This window comes from Panicum virgatum, chromosome 2N (genome assembly GCF_016808335.1).
Source record: "Panicum virgatum strain AP13 chromosome 2N, P.virgatum_v5, whole genome shotgun sequence".
NCBI lineage: Eukaryota > Viridiplantae > Streptophyta > Magnoliopsida > Poales > Poaceae > Panicum > Panicum virgatum.
This window is the reverse complement of record NC_053146.1, coordinates 13,658,337-13,670,310: the sequence shown is the minus strand read 5'-3', so window position 1 is coordinate 13,670,310 and position 11,974 is coordinate 13,658,337. Positions and strand designations below refer to the sequence as shown.

General features: G+C 55.6%; 1 protein-coding gene across 1 annotated transcript; it reads right to left on the bottom strand.

Annotated features, from left to right (window-relative positions):
- Positions 1 to 1,936: 1,936 nt before the first annotated feature.
- LOC120662417 (UMP-CMP kinase 1-like) lies at positions 1,937 to 3,865 on the bottom strand. The gene is given in 8 exon segments (XM_039941566.1): positions 1,937 to 1,968; positions 2,047 to 2,116; positions 2,201 to 2,273; positions 2,666 to 2,772; positions 2,862 to 2,942; positions 3,047 to 3,152; positions 3,264 to 3,381; positions 3,829 to 3,865. Coding segments are annotated over 8 exon segments (624 nt in total).
- Between the last annotated feature and the right edge of the window lie 8,109 nt (positions 3,866 to 11,974).

Sequence of the window (11,974 nt, the reverse complement as noted above, 5' to 3'; positions counted from 1 at the left end):
CATGGGCCTGCCGGTTACTGGGTTGTTTGTTTGGCCCATTTTAGGGAAGGGAGGTGGGCTGAATGTGGAATACCCTTAAATCTTACATTTTCTCATGTTTTTAATACAGATACATGTATATATTCCATATACTTGATTTTTTGCCCACAATAATGGGTATTCAACTGAATACCATTGAATTCAATGGAGCCCGCCCCTGAAAGTTATTCCATCCGTTCCAAATTGTAGTTCGTTTGACTTTTTTGACTCCAACTTTGATCGCTCGTCTTATTCAAAAAAATTGTGTAAAAATAGTCAAATTTAAGTTATTTTTGAAGACTTTATATTAATAAAGCAAGTCACAACAAAAAATATGATATTTTACACAATTTTTTGAATAAGACGAGTGGTCAAACTTGGTATCAAAAAATCAAACGAACTACAATTTTGTAACAGAGGGAGTACTAACAAATAAATGTGCGCACCAGCGGCCTAGACCTGTTCCGATCCTCAAACTTTTAAAGTATATCGTTACGGTCCCTGGACTCTAACACCCAAACGGGAAGGAAAGAAGTCACCCTCACATCCTCCTCCTTTTCAGTACAATTCCCAAGCCCAAGGAAGCAAGCCTCACAGGCAAGGCCATTCACTCTTTTGCAGTAAATAAAAACAGAGCACAGGGCGCCAAGCTGGATCGGAGGTGCGACGAGGCGGCATGGTGGCTGACTGACGACCTCAGTGCTCCTCCTCTGCCCTTACCCTGTCCCCGCGCGGCAAGCAAGTAGTACTCCCCGACGAGGCGGACGCCACCATGGCGTGTGTGAGGACGGGTAGCGTGAAGGCCATCCTCTCTATCCTCGCCTCATCCGGCCATATATCAATTCCGTGAGCCAGTGAGTGATGATGTGAATGAATCCACCATGGTACTTCAATTAATCTAGCTCCTACAGTCTGTCCCAATCGGCAAAGACAACATGTAGAGTCATCTCCCACTTTCTCTCCCTCTGAATTTTCTCAGATTCAAGAGGCCCCAACCCGTTTCCAATCCACCAGCACCACCACGTTCTCCTCCAAATCCAGACCCTCCACCAAGAGCAACGCACACACCATCGCTGCTTCGCTTCTCCACAGGACGCGCACGGGAGGGAGGGACCTCGAGAGGGATCCACGTGCCGGCGGCGAGATGCGCCCCTCCAAGGAGCAGACGTGGTTCACCAACTCGACACGCCCTTCCTCCCCGCACCTAGCTGCCATGCCTTGTACCGGAAGGAGAGCAGAGCAAGAAGAGATCAAGAGAGGAGAAGGAGAGCGAGGGGAGTGCTGGGGGAGTGGGCGAGTGGCGGCCGGAGGAAGAAGACAGTGACTGACCTAGCGAAGCGGATGAATGGCCGGCCGACATGGACGCCACCGTGGATCAAAACCAGCGTACAGTGGCCTCGGGGGTCAGGGTTTCAAAAACCGGACGGGAACCGCCGGTTTCCGGATTTTTTCCCGTTTCCGGTCCGGTCCGGGACGGTAAACCGGGTCCGGTTTTTTATATTTTATGTTTCTAAATCCAAAAATACAAAAGTCATTTTTTTTTCTACTGTTCCGGTTTTGAACAGTAGCACCGGTTTTTGAAACCCTGTCGGGGGTTGGTATATCCGGTTTTCACAGTTTGGGGGTGTCATTTAGACGGTTTTATTGTTGAGGGTTGAATTCTAGACTCATGAAAGAGTTCAGGGGTAATATGGACTTCTTCCTAAAAACAAAACAGGTTTCTTTCTCTAGCCTTCGCAGTACATACACACTACTGTAGCAGTGGATGGATCGCCACACAGCTAAACAGACTGATGCTAATGAATCTGCACAACAGGCACACCACACACTTGAGCAACAGCGGCTGTTTTCTACTCTTCAGGACTGAACAAGGATATATATACACCATGACCATGGATTCAGTCTTTCATCCCATTAGTTAGTTTGTCACCTCCCGCGTCCCAAAGCAACCTGATAATCAATCAGAACCCACCAATATAATCATGAGTAATGGTAGCACTATAGGAGGAAGCCGCTCTCGATACTCACCACAGAATAGGTCAAGCAACCTCTTGAACGGATTGCTCTGTACTCTGCTCACACTGCTACCTTGGTTTGCCTACCAAACCGGAAAAACACTTGAACATTACACTAGGAGGAAGCCATGTTGCTTCAACTAAGCAATTGGAACATGAATCCATACCTGGGTGTTCAGTTGCACGAATATGGCCTTCACATCTTCAAAAACTGCACCAGCGGATTTAGCGCCATCAACTTGAAGATGCAACACAGCCAGCGGTCATTCATCTCACCAAGCAAAAGCATTTATCATGACAAACATCTGAGTAGCAAATCTTTTCACCGCATAAAGTATGTGCCATAGTAGAACTGGTAAATTTCTGCCTGTCAAGTTTGTGCTTAGAACTTTCAGTGTTGCTACATAATAACCTACAGACAAGATCCCAAAAGCAAAGTTCGAGACCTATTATGAAGATGTGTAGAGTATAAAGGGAAATATGAAACACAGTACTTTTTTAACTTTTAAGTGATGAAATAATAGGTTAGTTACAGTTCATATTTATTCTACAAAGATTATATAAACTTCATGCATGCATAGTGTACTTTTGCTCTAGAAATCAGAGCAGCCACAAAATAAAAATAAATTACCCTTCGAAGCTTCCCTGTTTTCTCATAGTACCGAACAACAGGCATAGTCGACTCCTGGAAAACTTGGAACCGCCTCCTAATGGTGTCGATGTTGTCATCATCTCTTCCCTGCATAAGGCCCAAATAAAGCACTGAATGAATCAGCTAACTGTGACAAAATTAATAACCTCGGGCTAATGGGATCACTTGAACGAAACCTGATTCCGGTTTAGAATGCGGCGCTCCAGATCTTCCTTTGGGCAGTCGATGAATAGTACGAACTCAGGTTCAATGCTAATCTGGTAACAAGAAAACATACCAAATTCTATCTATTATATAAATAAAGAAAGAACACATAGCAAAATCAAAGGGACATAGTAGATAGTACTACGTTCAGCACAACGAACTAGTAGTAGGCATGTGGCTAATGGGATCACTTGAACAGTAGCTTGACGATGAGCTCTGACGGCACGAGCTTTCCTTCATGCATCAGATTCTTTACCATCATACTGATTGAAACAAAGGCACACGTAAGTTACAAGAAAGTCAGTAAGGTATAAACCAAGATGGTGCTAACCAGATGAGCAGCAAACTACGTATTAGATGACGCATTACATTACCCCTGTTGGGTGTCAGATTTAGCTTCCTCACGCAGAAGGTCGCCAGCGCTGAGATGGGTGAAGCCAAAGTGTTTGACGATCTTAGAACACTGGGTGCCCTTGCCACTACCAGGGCCGCCTGCACATGCAATGTTGTGCTTAACCCGTTGGACGAGTCAGTTCTTGTACAAAGTTAGTTTGTTAGCTTGTCAGTTGTGATCCTGACGCATGCACTGTCCATGCGGGGAGCGTCTCCTTTCTTCTCGCGTCGTAGGAGTATTGCGCGGCCGTGGCGTGAGTCGTGGGATGGCACGGCTGGTAGTGGCGTGCGTGCCGCGCTTGTAGGCAGAAAACCTGCCATGATTAGCTGTTAGTTTCTTTTATATAGCAATCAAATGACAACAGAAAAGCTGCCGAGTTCCGCAGCACCAAATACCTTGTTCTCGCGTGCATAATATTTGTTCGTGTGCAAGAGATTTTTGTTCCTTGTCTTTCTGGACACCAGGAGCTCGCCGGAGTTCCAACAATTGGCATCGGAGCCGTTACGGCCATGTCTGCGTCCTCAGCACCGGTGCACGGCGCGAACTCGCCATCCCCGCCACGACGTCGCCGAGCCTCGCCATCCCCTGCGCCACGCCGCGGACGCCAGTGCGGCGAAGTCGTCATCGAGCGCATCAGGGAGGGCGGCGGCGGCTCCGTGCAGTACCCGATGCTCACGCGCACCAACTACCAGGAGTGGGTGTTGCTGATGCGCGTGAACATGCAAGCGCAAGGGATCTGGCACGCCGTCGAGCCGGAGGACGACGACGTAATCGAGTACCGCGAGGATTGTCTCGCACTCGCCGCCATTCTCCGCGCCGTCCCGGCGGACATGCTTGGGTCCCTGGCGCGCAAGCGGACCGCGCATTCTGCATGGGAGGCGGTGAAGACTGTGCGCGTCGGCGTGCAGCGCATCCGCGACGCCAACGCCAAGCAGCTCCTGAAGGAGTTCAACGACATAACCTTCAAGGACGGCGAGAGCGTCAACGACTTCTCCCTGCGCATCACCGGCCTCGCCAACCAAGTGCGCATCCTCGGCTAGAACATCACCGACGCCGAGGTCGTGATGAAGATGCTCGAGGCCGTCCCTGAACATCTGTCGCAGGTCGCGATTGCGATCGAAACCCTCCTTGACTTCGATACCATGAGCATCGAGGAGGTGGTGGGGCGTCTGTGTCAAGTCGAGGAGCGCAGGAAGAATAAGGGCTCGCCGGCGGACCCGATCTACGACAAGCAGGGCAGGCTCCTTCTTAGTGAGGAGGAGTGGTTTGCGAAGCTGAAGCTGCGCGGCGACGACGGCAGCAGCGGCAGCTCCAGCTCCGGCAGCAAGAAGCGTGGTCCGGCGTGGCCGTGGCGGCGGCGCGACACGCGACCCCAACAAGCTGCCGAGCACTCCTTGCTTCAAGTGCAACAAGACCGGCCATTGGGCCCGTGACTGCCCCAACAAGCCCAAGAAGGGGCAGGCCCATGTCGCATAAGGTGAGGAAGACGATCGCACTCTGTTAATGGCCTTCGCCGTCCCTCCTGCAGCCGCTACTTCGTCAAGATCGGCACCACCACCACGACGCCACGTCGACATCCGGGAGGAGCGCGTCCTCGCCCAACTAGGCCCGCGTGCGGATCCGGAGTCCCACCGTTGGGTTCTGGACACTGGGGCTACGAACCACATGACGGGCGAGCGCGACATCTTCTCCGAGCTGAACACCGACATTTGCGGCACGGTTCGGTTCGGGGATGGATCTGTGACAGAGATCGAGGGGAGCGGCACGATCGTCTTCAGCTGCAAGAACGGAGAGCATCGGGCGCTGATGGGGGTGTACTACCTTCCCCGACTCACAGCGAACATCATCTCCCTCGGGCAGCTGGAGGAGGCAGGGTGCCGGATCGTCATCGACCGCGGTGTCCTCAGCATCTTCGAGCAGTGTCGGTGTCCCGACCCGGGGGCCTGGATCCCAACTAGTAAATGCTGCGTGTTTCCTCGTCCCAGATGATGATGCAAGAGGCAATCGCAGTAATGCACAGTTTTATCCTGGTTCCGGCCGCGGGGCCGTACGTCCAGCAAAGGGGGTGTGCGAGGGCACTGTATTATCTTGCACCCGGAGTGCTTGTAGTAGGGGATACAAGCGAGGCGAGAGAGGGAGGTTGGCTCCCAAGTCTCTGCTAGGAGTGGCGTCGGTTGAGATGAGTGCTCAGTAGTGCTGAGAGTTCTCTTGGGAGATAGAAACCAGAGAGACCCAGCAGACTAGAGTCCAATTAGAGCCTAGAGAGGCTTAAAGGGGGTCCGCCTCCTCCTTTTATAGTCACAAGGAGGGGGCGGCGTACACGAGTGTAGGGGTGCGGAAGTCGTCGTTTTCCCCCGAATCGCGGGTACAGTGGTCGAACACTGTAGGAAGTACACTGTGGGAAGCCGGCGCGCATCGCTGTCGTCCTGGATTTCGTCCTTGGTCCCGCGGGGATGGCGCCGGTCGTTCTACAGTGCCCCGGCGGTAGTAATGGCGCGAGTCGGCCCCGGACCCCCTGGTCGGAGTGCGGGTGTGCACACTAGAAGGTCCGGGGGACACATGACGTTGCCGGACCCCTTCCTCAGTGGGAGGCGGGTCCGGAAGGTCGGCGGGAGCAGTACCGAGCCTGTCTTGTCCCGCGTCGCAGGTCCCAAGGCACTGCTACAGTGTTCGGGATGGCGGAGTGGTGACCAGAGTCAGCGGATGGGACCCCGGTCACATCTACTGTGGGAGTGGCAGTCTGATGCCGCCCGTCCTTTGAGCCGTGGCGGAGTGGCTGGCCTTTAATGCCTTCGTACGGTGGTCGGTTGGGCGGCGGGGTTGTTTGTCCCTTGTGCCGAGAGACGGCCTCGAGCGAGGCGGAGATGAGTCACCCGCTTGAGGGTAGATCCGCTACCCTCGAGCGAGGCGGAAGTGTGTTGCGCGGTCGAGGGTCCCGAGGGGGGTGGAAAATGAGTCACACGCTCGAGGGTAGATTCGCTACCCTCGAGCGAGGCGGAGATTGTCCGGCGGGTTTAAGGGGGATGCAAATGGGCCGCATGCTGGGCTCCCTTTGAGTCCTTTCCTTTCTTCCGGATGGGAAGCAGGCCGTGGGCCTTCGTGGGCCCAGTTGCCTTAACAGGTGTTTTGCGTTTTAAAGCGATCTTATCACCCCAATTAGGGTGTCCCTAATTGTGATACCCGACAGTAGCCCCCGAGGCTTTGGTTGAATCAGTGGGTTCGGCCAAAGGGTGATTCGGGGATTTTCCTTTCTTCGTGATCAGTTAATGTCGCGCACCCGCCAAACGCGCCTGAGCACCAGCCCGGCGGATGTGACAACACGCCGGTCGGGACAGTACGCCCGTGGGGGGAGTGCTTCGAGGTGCGCGCCTCTTTGTTGGTTTGTTTGAAGGACAAGACGTGTCCGCGCGCTGAGGGGGGCCAGGGTGATGGTAGCGCCCGCTGCTTGGCAGCTGGTGCTCCCATCGCGCTGCCCAGCCCGTAGGGCCTTGACCCCGGCGCTCCTGGTCGTTTTATGGTGCGCCGTTCGAGGGCGTCCGGCCAGAGCCGATGCTGCATCGTTTAGCGTCCAGGGGATCAGCTCCGCTTTATTTTGCTTGGTCATGTCTCGGCGCGGGGACCGAGGACATCCTTTGCTCATGGAGCGCCGCTTCGTCACGGGCGATACAAGACTCCGCTCTTTGACAAGCTTGAAGCTTTGTGCCCGGCGCAGCTATAAATAGGGGTCGTGGGGTTCCCTTTCTTCTCCAGCCTCCCGACTCTTTCTTCCAGCATTGCCTAAATCTTGTAATGTTTCCTTTGCCTTTTTGTGACCGGCCCCCAGATGGGGTGGCCTGGCTTTTTTAGGCTTTTGGCGCTAGAAGAATGCTTGCGAGCGGCAGGGGAAGACCGGAGTGGGCGTGCGCTCCATCCCCCAGGCTCAGTGGGATCAGCAGAAGAGCATTGGGCCCGTGGGGTCATGCTTCTGCGATGTCCCCTAGCCTGAAGGGGGATGGAGGCGCCTGACCATGGCATTAGCGCCAGGTCCGGCGGCTGTTTTTTGCATCGTCCCCCCCGGCGACAAGGTTGCTCTCGGGGAGACGGTGCGGAGGGCACCGTCCGCCAGCTTGACCCCCCGCGCGGTCTTCGGTGGAGGAGACACTAGAAGAAGGCTTGCGAGGAGAGCATCCCGCTGGACCTGTGAGGTCTGGGGGCTGCTTCTCGCATCCCTAGCAGCCTCGCTGTTGCGTCAGCTAGGGGCTTGGTGCCTTTCTTCGTCGCTCGCTCCTCCCCAAGACAGGGAAAATTGCCACGTAGGTGGCAATGTGTTTGTATCTTTCGATGGCTTCGCGCCGGTGACCCTTTGTAATCTTTATTTGCATTGAGCAATAAAGTTCTCTTTCTCCTCTGCGGGGAGGATCCCCGAGGGTATAGGGATGTACATAGAGTCTCGACCCTCGAATATGTGTGAAGTCACCTTCGCGGGGGCGCGTCAGCGCACCCGCGGGTGTAGCCCCCGAGGCCTTGGAGGAGAGTTTGTGCTCGTCCAAGGGCTATAAACATTGTCCCGTTGGGTAGCTTTACTGGGATGGCCGTCCAGCGTCTTTTTCAGCCGGCATCGGCACTCTTTCAGCCGGCCTCGGCACTCTCAGTGCTGGTACAGCGATCCGGCATTCAGCTTTAGCCGTTAGGGGAACGTACGCTCATAGCGGTGGGTTCAGTTTACACGTGGAGCTTCATAAGTGACGGTTGTCGATTTATTCGAGGGTGTGGTTTTGAACCATGGTGTGCGAGGAGCCCCCGAGCCTAGGCCCGTGTGAAGGCGTCCAGGGGAAACCCTCGACTTCGACTACGACCCTCGTCGCCCTTCCGCAGGGAGGAGGGGTGAAGCGCACCATGCTACCCATGCCCGGGCCGCGAGCTATGGCTGCTTCAGTGAGCTATTAGCGGGTTGTTCAAGCGGACGTCCGTGCCCCGTTCGATAGGGGTCGGCTCGTGGTCCATAGACACGTCCTATAAAGCGCTCGCGAGGGTTCGCTAGGCGGGGCTCGGACCCATTCGATAGGGTCCGAGGGCTCGATGCTCTCCCTCGATGGGATCCCCCTTCCAGGCACCCTCGACTGGCCTTGAACACTGCGTAGGATGTCTCGAACTCCGCATTCGAGGGTAGCTTGTACGGCACATCCCTGCAGTCCCTGACTCTGGTGATCTGGGGCGCCTGTCGAACCCTCTGAAGGGCCAGGCTTCGACCCCCTGATCAGTAAGGCCTCGAAATGTGATTCCTTCGAGGGTGAAGAGACCCTATGATTTGGGACTTGATCGCTTTGCGAGGGGCGTAGGTGAGTGTTTCTCCCATCAGCTCCACAGACCATTTGGCAATTCTACCCTCGGCTTCCCGGTTGTGGGCTATCTCTCCCAAAGGGAAAGACGAGACCACGGTGACGGGGTGGGCCTCGAAGTAGTGGCGCAGCTTGCGTCGAGCCAACACTACTGCGTAGAGCAGCTTCTGAATCTGCGGATAGCGTGTCTTGGTTTCAGACAACACCTCGCTGATATAGTACACCGGCCGCTGGACGGGCAGAGCCTGACCCTCCTCTTGTCTTTCAACCACGATCACCGCGTTGACCACTTGGGTCATCGCAGCTACGTATAGATAGAGGGGCTCGCCGTTCGTAGGTGGCGTAAGAATGGGAGCACGGGTGAGCGATGCCTTCAGCCTTTCGAGGGCTTCTTGAGCTTCGGGGGTCCATGTGAAGCGCTCGGTTTTCCTCAAGAGTCGATACAGGGGCAAGCCCTTCTCGTCGAGACGCGAGATAAAACGGCTAAGGGACCCTAGGCATCCCATGACCCTCTGTACCCCCTTTAAGTCTCGGATCGGTCCCATCCGAGTGATGGCCGAGACTTTGTCAGGGTTGGGTTCGATGCCCCGCTGGGAGACAATGAAACCCAAGAGCATGCCTCGAGGCACCCCGAATACGCACTTCTCGGGGTTAAGTTTTACCCCTTTGGCCCGTAGGCAATCGAATGCGATCCTGAGATCGGCAACCAGGTAGTCCGCCTTCCTGGATTTTACAACGATATCAGCGACATATGCCTCTACGCTCCGCCCGAGATGGTCTCCGAAAACGTGGAGCATACACCGTTGATAGGTAGCTCCGGCGTTTCTGAGGCCAAAGGGCATCATAACGTAGCAGTACATGCCGAAAGGTGTGATAAAAGAGGTCGCGAGCTGGTCGGACTCTTTCATCTTGATTTGGTGGTAACCGGAGTAAGCATCAAGAAAGGATAAGAGCTCACATCCCGCAGTAGTATCTACAATCTGATCAATTCGTGGCAAAGGAAAGGGAACCTTCGGACATGTCTTATTTAGACTAGTGTAATCCACACACATCCTCCAGTTTCCACTCTTTTTCTTTACTAATACTGGATTAGCTAGCCACTCGGGATGGAATACCTCTTTGATGAATCCGGCCGCCAGAAGTTTCTGCAACTCCTCGCCGATCGCCCGGCGCTTGAGCTCGTCGAAGCATCGCAGGCGTTGCTTCACCGTCTTGGAGTTGGGTCGGACATCAAGAGAGTGCTCGGCGACCTCCCTCGGTATGCCAGGCATGTCCGAGGGGCTCCACGCAAAGATATCTGCGTTGGCGCGGAGGAAATCGACGAGCACCACTTCCTATTTGTCGTCGAGGGTGGCGCTGATCTGCAACGCCTTGTCGTCAGAGTGGCTCGGGTCGAGGGGCATCTTCTTGATACCCTCGGCGGGTTCGAAGCTCCCGGCGTGTCGGTGCGTGGAGTCCAAGGCCTCGCTCGCCATTTTGTCGAGGGTGGCTGCGAGGCCCTCGCCCTCCGCTTGAGCTTCCGCGCGCTCGATGCACTCGACGTCGCACTCGTAGGCGTGCTCGAACGAAGAGCCGATGGTGATGACGCCCTTCGGACCCGGCATTTTGAGCTTGAGGTAGGTGTAGTTGGGGACGGCCATAAACTTGGCATAGCAAGGACGACCAAGGATGGCATGATAGGACCCTCGAAATCCCACCACCTCGAAAGTGAGTACCTCCTTGCGGAAGTTGGCTGCTGTGCCGAAGCACACAGGCAGATCGATCTGGCCGAGGGGTTGGACTCGCTTCCCCGGCGCAACGCCATGGAATGGCGACTTGCTGGGGCGAAGCTTGTCCAGTCCGATCCCCATGAGCTCCAAGGTAGGGGCGTACATGATGTTGAGGCTGCTGCCTCCGTCCATGAGCACCTTGGAGAAGCGGGTGTTGCCGATGATGGGGTCAACAACGAGTGGATACCGTCCCGGATACGGGACGTAGTCGGGGTGGTCCTCGCGGCCAAAGGCGATGGTATCCTTCGACCAGTCGAGGTAGGATGGCGTGGCTTTGGTGATGGAAAAGACTTCGCGGCGCTCACGCTTGCGCTGCCGAGGAGTCATATTCGTCGTTGCTCCTCCAAAGATGAAGAAGGCGTTCTCCACTGGGGGGAACTCGTCATCTCCACCTTTGTCGCCTGCATCCTTCTTCTTGTCTTCATCGCGATGCGCGACGCGGTTATAGTACTTCTTGAGCATCTCGCACTGCTCGAGGGTATGATTGACCGGGCCCTTGTGGTAAGGGCACGGCTTCTTAAGCATGTCGTCGAACTGGCCACCGCCGCCTCGAGGGGGGCCTCGAGGTCCCTTGCGGTCTGGGGCGGCTGCGAAGGCCTCCTCGGAGTCCTCTACCTGCCCCGACCCGCGCTGGTTCGGTGGGACCGGCTTCTTTCCCTTCCTCCCCCGCTTTTGTTTCTTGGTGGGGGTGTTTGGCTTGACGTTGCCGCCCTCCGCGGGCGCATCATCCTTGCGCTTGCTCGATTTGTCGTCGAAAATGGCACCAACAGCCTCCTCGCCGGCGGCGTAGTTGGTGGCGGCGTCGAACAACTCGTTGGTGTTGACAGGTCGGCTTCTGGCAAGCTCATGCACCAAGTTCCTGCTGGTCGTACCCTCGAGGAAAGCGTTGATGACCTCGACGTGGGTGACACTAGGGAGCTCGGTGCACTGCTTGGAGAAGCATCGCATGTAGTCACGCAGGGACTCGCAGGGCTTCTGGCGACACCCTTTGAGATCCCAGGAGTTCCCAAGGCGCACATACGTGCCCTGGAAATTGCCCACGAAGATATGGACCAAGTCGGCCCAGTTGTGGATCTGATTCGCAGGCAGGTGCTCGAGCCACGTTCGTGTGGCGTCGGCAAGATGAAGAGGGAGGTTGCGGATGATGACCGCATCCTCCGTCGCACCGCCTAGCTGGCACGCTAGGCGGTAGTCATTGAGCCAGACTGCAGGATCAGTCTCGCCCGAGTATTTGACGAGGGTGTTGGGTTGTCGAAAGCGCGGGGGAAAAGATGTTGTTCGAATCTCCCGGCTGAACACCCGAGTGCCCGGAGGCTCCGGTGACTCACCCCTGTCGTGCTCAGGGTCGAAGCGTCCACCCCGTCGAGGGGTGTACCTCCTGCCGTTGATGACATTGCGGGCGTCGCCGTCGCCAGCGTGCCCGCGAGTATCACGGATTCGCTCCCTTACGGGAACTCTTCCGATGCGCTCCTGCACCAAGGGTGCCCTTACGCCGGGCGCTACGGCTGCCTTGCCCTTTCCCGCCGGGGGTGTGTGCACAGAAACCTCACGGTCCTGATGCGCAGTCCCATCACGCTGCTCTGGGGCCTTCGAGCGCATACGAG